General features: G+C 39.5%; 1 protein-coding gene across 1 annotated transcript in view; it reads right to left on the bottom strand.

Moving 5' to 3' along the window:
* The window catches only part of CCDC141 (coiled-coil domain containing 141), a 180316-nt gene that overhangs the window by 62001 nt on the left and 99374 nt on the right, over nucleotides 1-18941 (bottom strand). The window contains exons 9-10 of the mRNA XM_090041708.1: nucleotides 7299-7471; nucleotides 984-1125 (exon numbers count right to left, since the gene is read on the bottom strand). Coding sequence (XP_089897834.1) covers nucleotides 984-1125; nucleotides 7299-7471 — 315 coding nt within the window. The remainder of the gene's footprint in view (nucleotides 1-983; nucleotides 1126-7298; nucleotides 7472-18941) is intronic.

The following is an 18941-nucleotide window of genomic DNA, read 5'->3' as shown; positions in this document are numbered from 1 at the left end:
TATTTTTTTGTATTTATGCCTTGGGATTTCTTTGCTGTGAACCTTGTTACAAAGATTATATTGCATTTGAGCTATAATGGGCATTCAGGGTCTCCTTTACAGACTATGTGCCTATTATACCGCAAATGCAACATTGTGGAGGTCAGTAGTTGTTGAGGGCACTCAGTAGGTTAAGAGAGACTGTCAAACATCTTGTAGAAACAGAACTTTAATGAATAAAATGAATTTTTATACCGAATGTGATGTACTCTGCTTTGGCAACAGAGAGCAATCACATCAACCCTGCTGTGATTCACAGTTACTATTTCTATTGTTCCCTGAGTTTGCTGTACCACCCTTTCCATTTTAAACAAAATGCATGGAAAAAAAAGAGAGATAGAGAGATAAATTATGCACAGAACTTACATCAGTACCAGTACTAATCATTTGTTTATCTCTGATAAGGCATGCTCATCCTCTTACCAAATTATAATTATTAGTTTGTATGCACTGCTATCATGTTTTCAGTGAAACGAGTTCATTTCTGGAGCAGGAGTTTTAGTCTGGCAATAGTCTAACTGAGGGTGGGCAACCAGGGCACAAGGTCCAGGCACCAATTTAGGTCAAGGAATAGAAGCGGGGAGGGAAGAGCAGCAGGATGATAGCATCCAGAGAGCCTGTGCTGCTGCAGCAGCAGCCCAAGCCCACAACACGGCAGAAGTAACAGGGGTCTCCACAATCAGGTGAGACTTGTTTGACATCCCGCCGTGGCTCTCTGGCATTCTGTCCAAAGCAATGAAATAGCTAGTTATGCCTCTATTTACGGGGCCCACTGTTGCACTCAGCACTTTACACATATTTGATATTTTTTACCAAAGAAATATATCATTATTGTTATTAACCCACACCCCCAAAACTCTAATATTCTGACAGCTTTACTTTAACAAATTAATATAGCTTGCAGGATAATGTTAACAACAACAACAAAGGCATCCATGATGTACCTTTTTTAGATAATCTTCTAGTGAGGCAGTTAACTGCTGTTTCTTTAAAGAAAATTCTGTGTAAGCAGGACACTGCCTGATCAGTTGATCCACTCTTTTCTGAATGTATTCTATCATTTCCTGAATTCCAGGCAGCCAAGAACTAAATTGGAACAATACAGCTGTTAGTACTTCTCCAGGCTTGTGCAGCAGCCAAGATGACAGCAATTAAAAATAACATTGCTGTTTCAGATCAGAGGTGATTTAGCAACAACTTAAACACTCAAGCCTTAAAAAGTCATTATAAATATCAGCAATAAACAAAGCAAAACTGATAATGAGTAGGGCAGAAAGGGAGACTACATTTTCAGTTTATAAATTAGCCTTAGGCACCAATTCCCTGGCTCACGCTGAGAACTACCTTTCCAGAAATAGTTTCAATGACTTCAGTTACCTGAGGAGTAAGGCAGCGTTCAGTGCAAGAAGGGGATCAGGCTGACTCTCCCAAAACTGAACAGAAGAAAGATAAATGAACTAAAAATATCTGATATGTTACAGAGGCTTATATTTCTATTGTAAAAGGATATGCTGCCTTTGCCTCTCAAATTTTCTTCCAGTAGGTGCACAAAATGTCATCGACATTCCCCCCATGCTTTAAATGTTTGTTTAAAGACGCTGTTTGAACAGTTGTGTCAAATGACAAAGTACTGACTTGCCCTATAATTTAAAACATTTAAACATCAGGGTGCCAATTCACAATAAATGAATACTTGAGGCAGTTTTCCACAATTTGAAAAAAAGTTATCACATACAATTAAGATATGAAGATGGCATGTAAAAGAGATCAAACCTTCATACTAATTAACTATTGAAGCTTTCTCTAACTAAAAAAAAAAGATTTATATGACAAACACCGTTAAAATGTGATGTTTGTTAAAATCCTCTAGTAGCTTTTTAATGTGCTTACCTTGATAAAGACACTTACACAGGGCCTGCTCTTCTGCCTACTGAAGTGACAGCCTGGTGCATAGCACACCCCTTCTTCCCAAACATTACTGTGGACTATATCAAGGTAATACGGATTACCTTGAATTAATATAAAATCCAAGATGGTAATAATAGCATTATTTAATAATAACATGATTTGGAATTCTGCAAACTAATTTCCTGAAATCTTTTATTTTTTAATTTAATATTACATTTGTAAAATACTATTCCTCTATTCTAACATTTTTAAAGAAGAGATGATCCTTTTAACAGTGTCTTCAAATACTACAGAGATTAGGAATATGCCTCTTGAAGATAATTACGTAGAGTTTTAAAAAATCCCATCAAAATTAATGCAGCACTTGTAGTACTATACACAATCACACTAAAGTTTGTTTAGCAAACTGTCTCAAAGAATTAAAAAAAAATATATCCCTTACTGTGTCATCAGATATTCTGGCCTTTGGTCTAATTGAAATGGGGTTGTCACACAGGAAGTGGAACAAGCAGTCACCCTACCTTTCCCCCTATCATAAATCATGATGAATCCTTCTGCTATTGTATGCTCATTATTCTTTGAGGAAGCTGCTTTCCAATTCTAGAAACACTTCTATAGGCTGTCCAGATGGAACCAGAATCTCAGACGGTAAGTGCTTGGCAAGTAGCTACCCATCTCATCAGCAAACTATACCTTTTTAAAATTTTTATACCAAAGCAGTCATGTAAAATATGACTAAACTGCCTCAGTATCTACACCATACACTAAGCTCTAACATGAATTCCCAGGTTGTCCTTATATTCTGTGAAAATATTGTCTCTCTTTTTCTCCCACTTACATAGGTTATTCCTTTATATTTCTTTCCCCAATAGATTTTAATTATTATTGTTTTGTGCTGCATAATTAAGGGGTCTGAATCAGGAAATAATTTCCTTGTCTTAATTTCATATGTATTCATTGAGAAAACATGGTTTACTAACATAACCTATTAAGTTTGTTTTACTTGTTATGCTAGGGCTGAAATTCACGCCCTACTGACTTTAATGGTAGAACTCCCTGGCTTGGACTATACTAGGATTATCTAAAATTAAATATATATGTTTAGTTTCATAGTAGGTAGGGTTGGAAGGGACCTGAGCAGATCATCAAGTCCGACCCCTTGCCATGGGCAGGAAAGAATGCTGCGGTCAAACAACTCCGGCTAGGTGATTGTCTAGCCTCTTTCTGAAGACCCCCAGGGTAGGAGCGAGCACCACTCCCCTTGGAAGTTGATTCTAGATCCTAGCCGCCCTGACAGTGAAGTAGCGCCTCCTGATATCTAGCCTGAATGTACTCTCAGTGTAACTTACGGCCGTTGTTCCTCGTTACTCCTGGTAGTGCTTGCCTACCAAGCTTTAAGCTTCACTTTGTTTTGCTCATCACCGCTTTTTCTGCCACCACAAATTCCATTGGAGAGCGTGGAGCCAGTCTAGGCTTTATGTCACACTCTTTGCTCACTGCCTAGCTCCCCTTATTTTCCAACTTAAATATGTCATGAAAACCAGAAATTTGTGGGGGCAGCTTGTAGTGGGGAAATGCTGTTCAGAAGGAAAAAAAAAAGTGGGGGGGAGGGCATTAGGATTCCCTACAGATAAGAGCTCTGATTTGCTCTTACTTTCCAGTTATATATCTCTCCCTTTACCTGGCACTCTTAATTACTCATAGAAACTCATTCACCAACAGCATATTGCTTTAATAATAACAAACAATTGCCCATCTCTTCTTTTAGAAGTACCGTGTAGTTTTGATCCAACAACTCTAGTTCAAACTAACAGGTTACCCCTGTTAGTTTGAATTCATTTCAAAGGCAGAGCAGGGTAGCACCTTAGTGACGAACTGCAGTGTCGAAGGAGCACTGTATAAGGACATGGCCCTTGACATCCTGATGATTGTTGTGTTGTTAATCGGAATGTCCCAACTTTAACTAACCAGACTCTAGCCACAGTCCTGTTTCTCACCTGCCATGACTTGATAGAGCGTTTCCTTTAGGAGGTGATGTTGTAGTGTGAGTCTTACCATTATTGTGTTAGGCTTACTCCTACTGGGGCTCCAACCTCCCCCTTCACTCCAAACTTAGTCAACCAGCTGTTATTTTTATTAGCAAGTTCTGGCAGGACCTTATTCACTCTATCTTCCTCACAGTCCATTTTATCACTGGGCTGCCTGTCGTCGCGCTTTAAGCTAGTTGCCTTTATCATGGAGGGCAGTCCCAAGCATGCCCCAAAGGGGTCAGACACTGGTAAGTATTTCCCACTGGGACTAGTAACCTTGGCAAACCTCTTTACTGGGTTTGAACCTAGGTGGGTCCCTCTATACTCAGTCCTTCTTTGCTCTTATCTTTCTCTTTTCTTTGGCTCTAGATTTTGACTTGATCAGTCACAGTGAGGATTCCTCCCATCATCAAAACAAAGAAAAAACTGGAAAAAGAACAAAACACAGTAACAGCTCCACAGGGGTCAAATAGCCTCTGAATCTCATAACAGAAGAATCACAAAAGAAAGGAAACTTCCCTGTGTATTCTGGTCTTTCCTCCTCAGTCCCTTGGCTCCCAGGACTTTAACCCTCAGTGCTGCCGTGCTTGGCAGAATGCTGCCCTATCAGAACTCTTCTGAACTTCCTGACCAGGTCTCAAAGCCCATTCCCAGGGGTATCATCAACTTCTATTGAGAGCCTCTGTCTTGCCTCAGTTCTCTCCTCTCTCTGCTCTCTCTCTCTGTGGAGGGAGTTTCTGTCTGGAAGTGGCCCCAGCATCCAGTGGGGATCCAACCCGGATCACTCAGTGCCCCGGTAAACAGAGTTCCGGACATGCCAGAATGGCTCTCACTTGCTGGTAAGTCCAGGTGAGGATCTTCCTTTTTTTCTAAGGAGTCACTATGAGCCTCTTCACAGCAGGCACCCATCACCTCCAAAAGTTTATGCCTCTAGGAAGCAGTTAGTTTCTAAGGGTGCCTATACACGTGCAACAAGGCTGCTCCAATGTGCTGTAATTACAGCACATCAGAGCATGCTCGATAAATTGAGTCTGCTGGAGCATGGTAATTACTGTGCTCCAGCAGACTCCAGCATCTCAAGTATCAGTGTCTCTGTGCTGAAAATGGTGATGGGAATGCTTTAACCAGAGTTTGTTTGATGAGCTTTAGTTAAAATGCCCTTGCCCCCCTTTTTAGTGCGGGGATGCTGATACACAAGATGCTCCAGGTGCTTTAATTACAGCAGCTTTAACTGCTGTTTTTAAAGCACCCCCTCATTCCTGGATGTGAGGTTAGTCACATCTTAAACTGGCTAATCACATCTTAAGTAGTGACCTGGCCACACATTCATTCAATTAATGGCATGATAAAATGGGGTGTAAGCCACAAAGTTATTACACAAAATATATGTTGTTGGTTTCTATCATACTTTTAACTGAACATGTGCCAGTGCTCCCAGCCTCTGGAGTGTACCAGAGCCTAGATCATTTTTGGACACCTCAAAAATGAAATGATACTATAACGGACTAGTTCCGTAGTTAAGCTGATAAGGTATTGGTTGTAAGCTTGGGCAGAGGTCCCTAGTAAAGAGTTTTTTCTCCTATTACAGCAAGGTTCCCAATCTACAACACATGGTAGAACATACTAGCATTGCTATAGCTGGTGTTGCCTATACAGAGTGATTTTTAATTAATTTCACCTCCAATAAAATTACATCATGACAATTCATCACCTTCTCTCTTGATCTGTCCTGAGGTTTCAGTATCCAAGTACTTAGACAATAAAGAGGACCATTAAAAAGATAGATAGGAAGCTAATGGTTGAAGTGATTTGGGGTTTTCTCAAACATGTTTAAAGCCTCCTGATATCAAACACTCTTAGACCGATATGAATTGGAATACTTCCCCATGGGGTTCATCCAAGATTGCTGTTGGCTTATGAAAATGAAATGAAGGTGACCATGAGGAAAATCCTTTTTCCTATTTTTCTAACCTTGTAAAATACCAGCAGCTGTAAGAGCAGAAGCAGGAACAATAAGGGAAGCTGCATGTATTATGGGTAAAGAGATTGAACTTAACATAGGGCCTCTTTACTTTAAATAACTCAGGAGGAAACTACTGATAGAATGTCATATGCATAAAAATCAGTGCAGTGCAATGACGTGTTTTTTTATTTAATTATTTTATTGTTATTATTCTAGTATTAGCAGATAATTCTATATTGGAGAGTTCCTACATAACTCCAAAGTGTTAACATTAAAGCACCACTTTTAAAATCCATAGAATCCCTAAATTCCATTAAACCAATCTCTTTCCAAGCTGTAGAGCATAGGATATGATCAGCTGTTTCACCTAATTTTGACATCGCCAGTGTAAATCAGGAGTATCTCTTTCTAATTACGTAGATCTTTTTAATAACCTTATGTTTGGAATTTATTTATAAATAAAGGTCTGAAAGGGCATGTCCAGACTATCCTGACATGGTGTTGGGAAGTGTCTTTTCTGACCCACAATACATCTGCTCCACATACACTGTCTCCTGAGCCAGAAGTAGTTTATGCTGTTTAGTTCAGTGTTAGGCACATGCCCATAAATTCTGTTTTTCAGAGCCCCCCTATGATGTATTTTCAGCACTGAACCAAACTTGTTAACTAGCTACATTAGTTTTGGTACAGTGACCTCTAATGCTGTGCTGGGTCAGTATTAACATGAGTGGAGAAACTGTTCATAATTGTATTTAGTTCCATATGTATTACTTTCTGTCATATATGTATGAGGTTCATGTGTGCATGCGTGCGTGCATGCGTTTGTGTATGTATGTATATATATGTATATGTGTGTGTGTATATATATAATATATACATAAAATAATTATACATTAGAATATACTATACCTCATTACATTAAGTAATATCAATTACATTTATTATAAGTATATTTTTAAGAGTCTTAAAACGTTCCTTTGGATTGTAAAGACATCAATGTGCATAAGCATTATAACTCTGTTTCCATGATTGTATATTCTTTATCTGGATTACAGTCTTGTTCTAAGTATAACCTAGACATAAACACAGCTCCCTGGAAAGCTTTAGTGTCTTCACTGTAAATCACGTATTCTAAAAAAATATCGCTACAGAAGACAGACTAGCTTACATGAATGGTATCAATGAGATCTGAAAAATAAAAATGGCTGAAATTTTGAAGACTCTATGGTGCCATTTAGGCTTCACTCCACATTCAGCTGAACAGAGGCTGGTCCCAGGTGTGTTTTTATTCTGATTTAAATAAATGGAAGCTCTAAAGTAGCTGGAAAATGTAGAGAAATACAGCTTCCTTTACTCACCTGTGAGATTCTCCTTTACCAACTAAGGCTTTTCCTTTTTGCAAGGCATCAGTTGTACAGGCTTTAATCTCTCCTTGTAATTCCTCATGCTTCATCGCCAAGATAGGCAAACTTAGTCCTTCTTCATTAAGGAGCTTAATGTAAGCCTCAATACTGCCAAGAACATCAAATGCCTGCCAAACGAAACAAATAAAACAACATATTTTTCAGTGTCAGCGTGAAGCTGTAGCCATGATGGTCTAGGAAATATGTGAAGGGCAAGGATTTTTGTGGGTTCGCTCTCTTATTGGATCACCTGCATATTTGGAATAGATTTAGAGAAGTTTTCGGATGCAAGGCATTCTTCTTCACACAGTTTTACAGAAGCAGTCACACGAATGGAATTCTACGTCTGAACAATAATGGCCTGAGAGCAATGCAGACAAGAGCATATCAGGAAAGCAGTTCTTTCTGAAGCATAGCACATTTCTCAGAAAGTCAATAGGACATAGGACTGTGTTTTTCCTCTACTCTAAAAATTAACTTTCTACAAATAACATTGCAGAATTCCACACTGCTTGCTTGGTTTCTTAAAGTGGGGCTTTTATGTCAAATATTTCAAGCAGAGAATTGAAATTTTTTACCCAAGTTCAGCCAAAGGTAAATCTTGGCATCTGGCATCAAAACTAAGTTCTTTCAGTCTGTACCTCAGAACTGCTAATAATTAATACTACTTTGGCCAATTCTGTTCTTGATAATATTCAATTTGTAGTCACTTTTTGCCTTTGTACACTTCATTCATCACAAACAAAAATGGTAAGTTTGTTCTATTTGCCTGTTTTTTGTTTTCTTTCTCCTGTGGAAAGCTTTCACCAGAATTCATATCCCATTTTACATATATACAAGCCTGGGATGGGAGGGGTGATGGGGTGTATATTTGTTATATGAAGTGGTCAGCAGATTTAAGGCTATGCTTGACTTTACTCAGGTGAATATCCAATTGTTTACAACTAGTTAAAATAGGTTGCTGAAACCAAGGCTTTTGAAAGAAGTGGAAGGACTCCTGAAGAAGTGTTTGTTAAAGAAACTACATTTTAAATTGTCATTTTAATATAGTACTTTAAAAGTGTTATAAAATCAAAAAAATCTTTGAAACAGACTAAATGTTTATTTAATTAAAAGAGTTCTACAATGATTCTAAAACATATATGGAACTAGAATGAAATCAGCAAAACAGAATGAATCTTTTAAAAGTCAACTTTCAAATAGGGTCTAAGACCTCCCTCAGCCTGCCTTCTACAATATGCTATGTATGACCGAAAGAAGCAACATATTTAGGTTCTGAGCCAAAATAACGACTATTGATCCTTAAATGCCAAAGAGGCATTCCCCTTCAACAACAAAATCTATAGGTAAAAATAAAAGCCTTGAACAGACTTAGTCTTAGAAGAACAGATGGAAGGAAGTAAGAAAAGATGAACAAACGCAGCTCAACTGAAACTGAAGAAGTTGAATATAGTATTGCTTTAATAGTGAATCCTGTTTATAACAAGCTACAACATTTAACAATTCCAACAGAAGGAACTAATTTTTTTCATTAATATGATGCAGCACACTGACTAACCCTATTGTACAGAGCACCCTTTACTGAAATTTTATGGTGGGGGCATTCATTATAAAGTGGTTGTATTGTATATTGCAATAGAATAAACTTACCATTTTATTACTTCTTTTAGAACTTTTTTTGCATAAACTATTCAACATTAAAAAAATGTAAATTACCTTGACTGCACCATGAAAACTTGCTATGAATACATAATTCAATGACTTTTTGTCCCAACTGAAGGAACTAAAGTGTGTATAAAGCAAGTCCCAGAAAGTGAAATATTTTTTTACCCTGTACTTTACTATAAATAAATTCATCCATCATCAAATCAAGGCACTAATTAAACACTTCAGAGATATTTTCTCTTGAAGATCCTTCAACAGAACTGAGCCTCATGATATGTGCTGAGAAACCACATGGAATTTATTTATTACATGTAACAAATTACACATAAGGAATTCAATTCCTGAGGACCATATTGAAGAGATTAAATTTACAGAGCCACAGGAAAGTGATAAAGCATTCCAGAACATATAGGTTTAAGTTAAAATTCCAACAGGTTGAAAATTGCAAAAAGAGAAGACCTGTTAAACTTCATACAAATACTGGTAGATTATATGGCTCAGATTTGACATGGATATAAATGCTCTATTTGTTTCCTGAAAAGAATCTGGGGGAAATGTAAAAGGAAAAAATATGCCTTAAGTGATATATAAATCATTGTATTGTGCTCTAGATGGGAGACTTTTTTGAAGATGACTAAGAGAAAATCCAGGCAGCTCCCTTACTAGACAGATTTGAATGCCCAACATGTTCCTCTTCAAGAATCCATGGGATTGTATTGCTTACAGTTTCAACTCTGTTGCTAATTTGATGGAGGTATGGCTGCTACTGCATGCAGAGATTCTTATTTACTCATGCTCAATTTCAGTGACACATGAGAAGCGACTCTTCACTAAGACATTATCTGGATTGATTTTTCCATAGCAGCTGCAGTCTTGTCTGGCAATCCTGTACCCTTCCTATTCTGCTATGGTTTCAAGAGCTCTGTCAAATCAATATAAAACAATCCATGCATATTTTCAAATATTAGCATTAGTGTCAAACATTTAAATCAGGGTGTCAAAGATACAGCCCATGGAGCTGTTTCAGTCAGCTCATAGACTCCTATAGAAGCCAGGGTATGCGACCAAACTCCCAACTACAAAGCTCTATTTGGGATGCATGTTGGAAGCGGCCCATGGGATGTGAGCAATGGCTGTGTTAAACCCCAAACCACTGCCTCCACCACTGCTTACCTTACCATGGTTCCTAGTTCTGGATCTCAGTCTGGATCTGGCCTGCGAGTAACTTCCAGGGTGGATCTGGTCCAGAGCACAGGTAAGTTTGACACCCCTGATTTAAATTGGTCATTCATACATTTCCCCAGTAGCTCCAAGCATGGAATTACAAAATAATTTTACAAATACTCCTTAATCCTTTAAAGCCCCTAGCTGGTGTGTAACATTTCATTCCTGTATCACAAATGAGAGATAAATTTGATTTCCAATAGGGAAAATTAAGCAATTTACATGGAAGTTAGTGGCAGAGCTACTTGAATTCATTTGGCTTCAGCTTCCAGCTTTGGGGTATCTAATTAAATAATAATTTACTACTTGGGATTTTCTGCCTGGGAAGCCACTTCTAAAATGAAATCAAACCTCTCAGTCTTATTTTTTATACAAACAAATTGATCTCCTTTAGTCTCTCACTGTAAGGCAATTTCTCCAATCTTCATACCATTCTTGTAGTCTTGTGGTCTAATTTTTCATTCCCCCCAGTTATTGATTTCCTAAAGTGTGTTGGGAGGGATTATACAAAAATGAAGGCAATCAGGGCTTCTACTTTATCAAAAGTGGTTTACTGATAAATATGATTAATATATTGGGTCTGAGTATTTCATTAATATTTGACTATGTTACTGACCAATTTGAATGAGTAAAAAAATGCTGATATTAAACTTGAAAAATATTTATTTTCAACTGTGGTGACAAAACCTTCAGTTAGAAGATTTTAGATATTTTACTACTGTACTTCTGCTGTACTACCAGACAGTGTACTAAAAGAAAGACTCTCATATTTTATATGGCATATTATACATTTCCATAACTATATAACTGCATTCTCATTGATTATCTGTGCACATGAATTTACACATATATAGGCATACGCATCAATCAACGAATGACTGAAAAGAAATCCTCACTAATTTTATATATTACAGGGGGGGGAAAAAGATACTAAAAGAGCATCTTTTTAAGTTACAAAGTCAAATATTCAGAATTTAAGAAATGAGACAGTTGAGACGTGGGTACAACCTTAATCCAGCACCTTTTTATGTTGCACTTGGATGCAGCTTTAATAATGTGGTATAATTATTATAGGTCAAGCCCCTTGCATCCTCTTTAAGTGCAAACCTCAGATGACAAGTTTTGCTAGCTCCTTACTTTCCCAAGTGGAATCCTATTACTATCCAAGTGGGTTTCTGAGCAACAGCCATTCTGTTTATCATGACAGGCCCAAGTGTATTTAGCACCTATAAGAAACTTCCATGTATGAATCACTTACCAGTGGCTAATAAGAGTCTCAAAACAGATTTTTCAAACATAGTCACTATCCACCTAATACTATGTGCCACATGGCATCAAACTGACACCCATAGGGGTCATTAAAAAGCATTGGAAGCATTAAATCCATCTCATAGATACCTCTGCTTCTTGAGCTAATGGCATGAATGATAACACTATTATCATCCCCTGTAAACCAACAGTAAAAGAGAATGAGACACTTTGTCAGTAGGTTTTACAGATATTTGTTGACTGCAGGGAAGTGGAGAGACTCAGGAATCTTGGCATTTGTTGTAGGCTGTGAAGCTTTGGCACATTTCATCTTTTTGCCAGGTGTTCTCCAACCTCTTTGTTTCTCATTCTTGTCCCTTTCTCACCATTGGCTTTTTGTTCCAGTCCCATTTTCCTCACTGAGCCAGTCCTAGTCTCCATTCCTCAGTTTTATCATCCCAGGTTTTATAATCTCGCTGCCCAGCAAATCCCTTTGTTCCAATCCCTGTATCACATCTCACTCTTCCAGTCCCATTCTTCTTGTCCAGTTATCCAGAGCTCCTCTGAAGCCCTATGCTCTTCATCAAGCCAGTCTCTCTTCTCTGTTTCTCCTTCTAACTCCGTATCTAGCATGACTTTCTTCCCCACTATGACTGTCCGTCATCAGGATGACCTCCATCCCACATCTATGCATGCTCTACATCATCACTGGCGCCCAAGAAACACCTCAATCCATGAGGAACTTTTCTAGTCTCAGTGTCTGACCTCCTGTAGTTCCCTGTCCTAGTTTTTCTCTATCTAGTTCTAAAATCCCTCCTTTTTCCTGGGTACCTCATCAGATCTGTCTCTTCACCTGTTTAAACAGTTCTCAGCCTCAGTCCTCCACCCAGCTTCTCACCTAGTCTCCATTTTACCACAACTACTAGCTCCCATCATTCCTTGCTTCCCTATCTAGTTCCCAGTCCCAGTCTCCTATCCAGACCTCTTGTCTTGATCTACTTGTTGGGTAAAAACAGACATTGGATTTCTCCTGGAACAAAGCCTTTTATCCTGGGATCCTACAGACCTACAAACCCATCATCCCACTTTAAGTACCTGTGAGGTAACTAAGATAACACTTTTCCCTGGAACAATTGTGACTAATTCCAGTTAATCGCAATTTGTCCCAGAGACAAGCTGTGTAACTAACGGACTATGTTGCTCTCAGGTTATGACTCAGATCTATCGGAAGAGACTCAAATGCGACACCTGTTTTGATCCTGACTCCATCCTGGCTCTTTTCTTCCTTTGTCTTCAAATCAGGCAAGCTTTTGCATCCATCGTGGAGCTCAGAAGGGGACCATTCAGAGCACACAACAGACAAGATTCTTACTCTCATTTCTTTCCTGCACAACCTGTGCTAGACCATGGCCTACGAAGGTTGGATCTTCTAAATTAACATGTTAAAATCTATGAAGTCTCTATTGGTTGTGTGTGAACTATGATATTCAAAGGACTATAAACTTGGCCAAATTTGGGCAAATTTTTTACGGGGAAAACAAAACTCACATCCTTAGCACAAAGATCAATCCCCTGCCAAAGTGTAAGTCCCTGTGATCCGAGAGCTTTTCAAAGAAAATGTGTCTAGAATTTTTTGGCAAAACCATGTATTTTCCCTAGACTCATTCTGAGAACTGGTTGAACCACATTGACAGAAATAAAATTTAAAATAGCCAAAAGGCTGATTTAAATTTCAGCCCAAACAGTTGAGAGAATAAACTGTCTTGTTATCTCTGTCTCACGATACAATCGGAGACCTTAGCCAGTAGGTTTTCTGAAAGCAGAGACAATAATCATCAAAATGAAAATGATTCTCAAGTGTTTCATTTTACTATATTTTAACTAAAAATAGACAGAGCTAATAGCCTGCTACAAGGCAGAATCAGAGATGGTATATCAGCAGTGAAATTTTATAACCTCTTATGAAAACCATTCAAGAACTGTTTATATTTCCCTTCATTACTGAAATAATTCCAAAGCTTATTTTATACAATCTAAATGGAGGAAAGGCAATCTAGATGGAGGAATAGAATTGGCTAATACCATAGAATAAATAATTACATTGACTCAGATGCCAGCATGGACTATGATGACTAAAATAAGCTTGAGGGGCTGTCATTCAGTAGTTTACTATCAGTCATTTACTGTACCCCAGTGCACTTGAGATAAGGAGAAGAAAGAAATGTTTAAAATAAGATTCCTGTTTTGCTTCAGGATTCACTAGACTTTTCCTTACAGAGTTTGAATATAGTAAATAAGATCTGCAGGGACAAAGAAATCCTTAATAACAGATCCAGAAGCAGGATCAGGTCCTTTTAAGGTGTCATATGCGGTTGTCCTGATGACAGCCAGAATAGAGTATTGTAGTCTTAGCATGATTTCTAGAAGTTTTTGCATATAAACTACTGCCAGGGGCTAGTAGAGATGAGTGGTTCTGAATGATTCTATCAACATTGTAAAAAGTACTGAATTGGGAAGTTCTCAATGGACAGTTCTCAGCTATGGATCTTGCTAATTCTGGCAAGTATTCTGCTATGACTATTTATTGACTCAGAAGAAATTGTATATGACTCAGGAACAAAGACTCACAATTCCTTATGCAGGGTCCCACAATCTTATAACATATGTCCCCTTAGAGTAATGCCCAAGATTTATTCTCCGGTTTATTTTCTTCTGAGCAACCCACTTATGACCTAATGATCAAAGCTTCATATTCCTGCTAGAAAACCTGGTCTCATCATCACTATTTCTGGCAATTGCCATGAGCAAATTTCATGCAATGCACACTGGGAAGCTCAGGCAGGAATGATAGGTGTTTTTTTCCCCCCAATCCTTCATTAAGATTTGGACTTAGGATACCCACTGAGGGGCACAAAAATAGTTCTAAGCCTCTCAATCTGTTTTTGTTTTAATTTAAAGATTAAAAATATCTGGATGGGTTGACATTGAGGAAATCATCCATGTTAGTTCAGAATTCCACCTTTGCTTACCCTCTGCCAATAAGTCCTGCCAAATAGAGATTGGGAGCGTTTCAGGGCAGTGGCTGCATCTTGGCTTGTGTTTGTAAAGCCCCAAATACCAAATACCAACAGTCTAAATCAAGGGTGTCAAACTCATCCTAAGCCCTGGTCAGCTTCGGATTGCAGGGCTTACCCTGGGCTGGATCCATGGGGCCAGCGGTTACAGTAGGGGTCCAGCAAAGGTCTGTTGGCAGTGGGATGGCAAGAGTATGGGGGGAGAGGGAAAGGCATCAGAAATGAGACCAGGTGACAGAGGGCTATTGCACAGCCTGCACTCACCTTCCAGCTGCCCATGGCCATGTCTGGTGAGCCCCAGGGACCCCAAATTGTGCATAGGCAACACCCCTCCATAACTATGCCCCCAACTTCTGGTAGCCTTCTGGTGTCCTGGTGGACCAGATGGACCTGCAGGCCATACGTTTTACACGTCTGGTATAGATCAATCCAGGTGTAGACTTGGTCATACTTAGTCACAAAGCCTGTGGGTTCCCATCCATATCTATGTATGTTTTTAAAACAAGGTGCCTTTGTCCCACACTCACTTGTTCAAGTTGATTTTATTCATGGGAATAATCCTTATGATTTCAATGGCATAACGTGGATGACAAAGGATTATTTAATCAAATATGAGTACACAAGACAAGGACCTGTGACTTCAGACCTATACATTGCATCTAATCCATTGAAGTCAATGGAATTATCATTTTTGCCTTTGGTAGTAGCAGGATTAGTAGCTATGTGCATTTTAAAATTGAGCTGATTTTCATTCTAGGGATATTATTCTAAAATGGAAAAAAAGACAAACCAGCAGGACAGGTTATAGGTCAAATCACTGATGTAATTATAGCACCACCTGGTGCTCGAAGTGGGAACTACTGTAAGCAAAGTCCTGAAGATGCATTTTTCAGGTGTGTTCTTCATGTATGTGAACTCTCTTAATAGAGAAGATCAAAATGTTATTAGAAATTACCAATTTCCAAGGCTTCTAATACAAGTTGTAAAAAATATCTTATAAAAACTACACACACACACACACACACACACACACACACACATAATCTCTGTGGCTGTTACAGTAGATGCTGGCTTCTAAATAGGGCCTTTTAATCAAGGTTTTGCAAAATAATTATAGATATTAATAGATGACTCTTCAAAGTCCCTGTGAAGAAGATGCTAATATGTTCAACTATAAAATGGGGATGTAGAAAGGTTTCATGTATTTTCAAAACTTTTGGGATACTCAGGTTTTATTTCCTAGAACTTGAATCCTTATGAAATTAGGATTTTCGTAAGTTTTGAATACCCATTAGCTTCAACTCGCTGAGCCAGCTTCATCCCCCAGGGCTCAATTTTCAGTAATGTTGAGACCCCCCAAACTCTCACTGACTTCAAAAGGAAATGCAACTATCCAGCAGAGGTTTAAGAAGGTGTGAGGCTGGCTACCTGGGGCAGCTGCCACACACAGGGCAGCTTGTGGCTGTTGCTGTGCTGCATGATTGTGATCCTGATCATATGACTGCTGTGTTCTCCCCACCCCTGTCCCTCCAAGTTTGTGCCAGGGGTGGCTGCTCTGGTGGCCTCACCCTAGATGCTGCTGATATCCAGAACGGTAGAAAAATAGGCCCTACATTTTATGAGTTTGATCCCAGAAAATGGAAGCAACCAAAAAATATGCCACTTTAAAAAAATTTGAATGTAAATGTCCAACTCAGCTGGCCCTGTGGCCTACATGCCTGATCCAGACCATGCAGCACCTATCCAGACTGTCCTGGAATACTGGGCCATATATCCTGCACAGCCCAGGAGCCAGCCCTAGTGAATACCATATGTGGTGCTGTCCAGGATATAGCCCCAATGAGTGCCACATGCCACACAGCCTGGGACACAACCTCAATGACTGCCACATGCAATGCAGCCCAGGGCTAACCCCAGGGACCGCTGTGGCTGGCACAGACCAGGCCCAGGCCCCAGTGCCTCATGTGGCATGGGGATGGGGTTGGTTCAGGGCAGCATGTGGGTCAATGGGACAGCACTGGGGATCAGATTATGGAGCTCCATGCACCAGATCTGGTCCACAGGCCATGTGTTTGACACTCCTGGCTTACATCATACAACATATTACTGGCAGAGCTATGCAGTAAAAAGCTCTTCATTTGACCCAACCCATCTGCCTCATACTCCTTTCCTTTAATAGACTGACAGATTACAAGGCCAGAAAAGTCAAATTATATTATATTTTTACTACTCTGATAGCACAGGTCTTTGGACTTCCTTGAATTCATTCCTGTTTGAACTAGAGAATGTCTTTTAATTCTAGTGATGAAGAATCTATCAAAACTGGGGCTTATTTGCTTCAACAGTTAACTACTCTCATTGTTAACCCTCCCCCCCACCCCGGTCTTATTTCTAGTCCAAAGTTGTTTAGCTTCAGCCTCCAACTATTATATCTTAATCCATGCTTGAGTGAGGAACTCCCTATTATTAAACTTCTTTGTAGGTACATAGACTGTGACCAAGTCATCCCTAAATCTTCTCTTTGTTAAATTAAACAAGAAGTCCTCAAGTAAATTTAAAAAATGACAAGGTCTGTCTGTGTTCAGTAGTGGCATTCATTATAATAATTTCCTTTAATACTTTTATTATAAAGGCTTTTATTATAAAGCCTTGTTTTCCAAGCCCAGTGATATTCTTGTGGTTCTTCTCTGAACAGTTTCCAATGTATCAATATTCTTCTTGAAATATGGACATCAGGAGTGAGCACAGTGCTGCAGCAGTGGTTGCACCAGTGTCAAATGTAGACATAACATCACCTCTCCACTCCCACTTTACAGCCCCCTTTTTATATGCTAGTCCTTTTGGTCATAGTGTTGTACTAGGGGGTCATGTTCAGCTCTCCCATTATAACCCCCAAATCCTTTTCAGAATCAATGCTTTCCAAGTTGAAGTCTCACACCCTGTAATACAGCCTAAATTCTTTGTTTCCAGATGCAAGGCTTTATATTTGGTCATATCAAAATGCCTATGGTTTGCTTGTGCCCAGTTTATGAAACAACGCACTTTGCTCTGTATCAGTGATTTGCCCAGTGATTTACTACACTCTCAATCTTGGTGTCATTTGCAAATTTTATCAGAAACCATTGAATATATTTTTCCAAGTGACTGATAAAAGTGCTAGACAGATTAAGATTCAGTCCTCACCAGCACCATTTCTCTAGGAAGCCTATTCTCTGGCCACCCTTACCGTGAAGTAGTTCTTGCTAATATCTAACCTAAACCTATCCTCCCTCAGCTTGCGGCCGTTGTTTCTGGTGACTCCAAGGGGGACCCTGGTGAAAAGACTTTCTCCGAGTCCCTGCTGGTGGCCCCGATAAAGTTGTAAGCAGCCACAAGATCCCCCCTCAGTCTCCTCCTGCGGAGACTGAAGAGATTCAGGTCCCTCAGCCTCTTCTCACAGGGCTGGCCAACGGAGGCCCTCAACCATATGAGTGGCCCTCCTCTGGACCCTCTCCAGGTTCTCCACGTCCTTCTTGAAGTGCAGCAAATCTCAGCAAAGAGGTCAGAAATGAAAAAATGCGGAAACTGTGTTTTCTGTATCAGTGTGAGGTTCTCAGACATTTGGAACATGGGGACAGCTTGAGAGGAAAAAATGTTAATGGTGTGCTGATGTTTGCAAAGAGTGAGGAGAATGATATAAGAATAGATTTGCTCACTTGACATCAATCCTAAGTAAAATAGTAGAACCACTGATGCAGGACTTGACTAATAAAGTATTAAAGGAGATTATTATAATGAATGCCACTACTGAAAGGGTTGACTGCTCTGCCCCATCTCTTCAGGTAACACTGAGTTGTAACCTAAGCTGGATACATTCCTGAGGGAGGGGGGAAACCTTTTCCTTCTGCCTATGTGACTAGTATCACATACCTGGGTGGGGGGGCTTAAGCACCCTATTGTTCTGAGCAATGCCAACCTGACTGGGAGGGGGCTAAAGACCCTGCCAATCTACCTGGCAACCAGTGATGCTTTCAAATTGGTTGGCTGGCAGCCAACAGTTGCTGGCCTTCATTGTACCAGGTACATGAGGTCATAAGGGCTATATCAGTGAAAGACTGCCCAGGAGGAGGGGGAGTAGTAATGATGAAAACTCAGAGAGAAGCTGGTCCATCTGAAACTCTCTCTCTCTCTTGAAACTCATACTCAGTGAACTGCCTACCGTCAGAGGAAATCTCCACCTGCCTCTGAATGATACTCATGAGTAAGCTATCTGAGATCTAACTAGTAAAAGTAACACAGATGTGTAATCAAAAGCAACTATGCCACTGTTTGCTCTAAGGCATTTCTCTGATATTGCTCTACCCTGCACCCTATTCCAAACCTAATCCTGCTAACCAATAAAGTTTTC

Source organism: Crocodylus siamensis, chromosome 4 (genome assembly GCF_052110815.1).
Source record: "Crocodylus siamensis isolate JL-2025a chromosome 4, ASM5211081v1, whole genome shotgun sequence".
Classification (NCBI taxonomy): Eukaryota; Metazoa; Chordata; order Crocodylia; family Crocodylidae; genus Crocodylus; species Crocodylus siamensis.
Note: the sequence above shows the minus strand (reverse complement) of the source record. Positions and strands in the feature narration are given on the sequence as shown.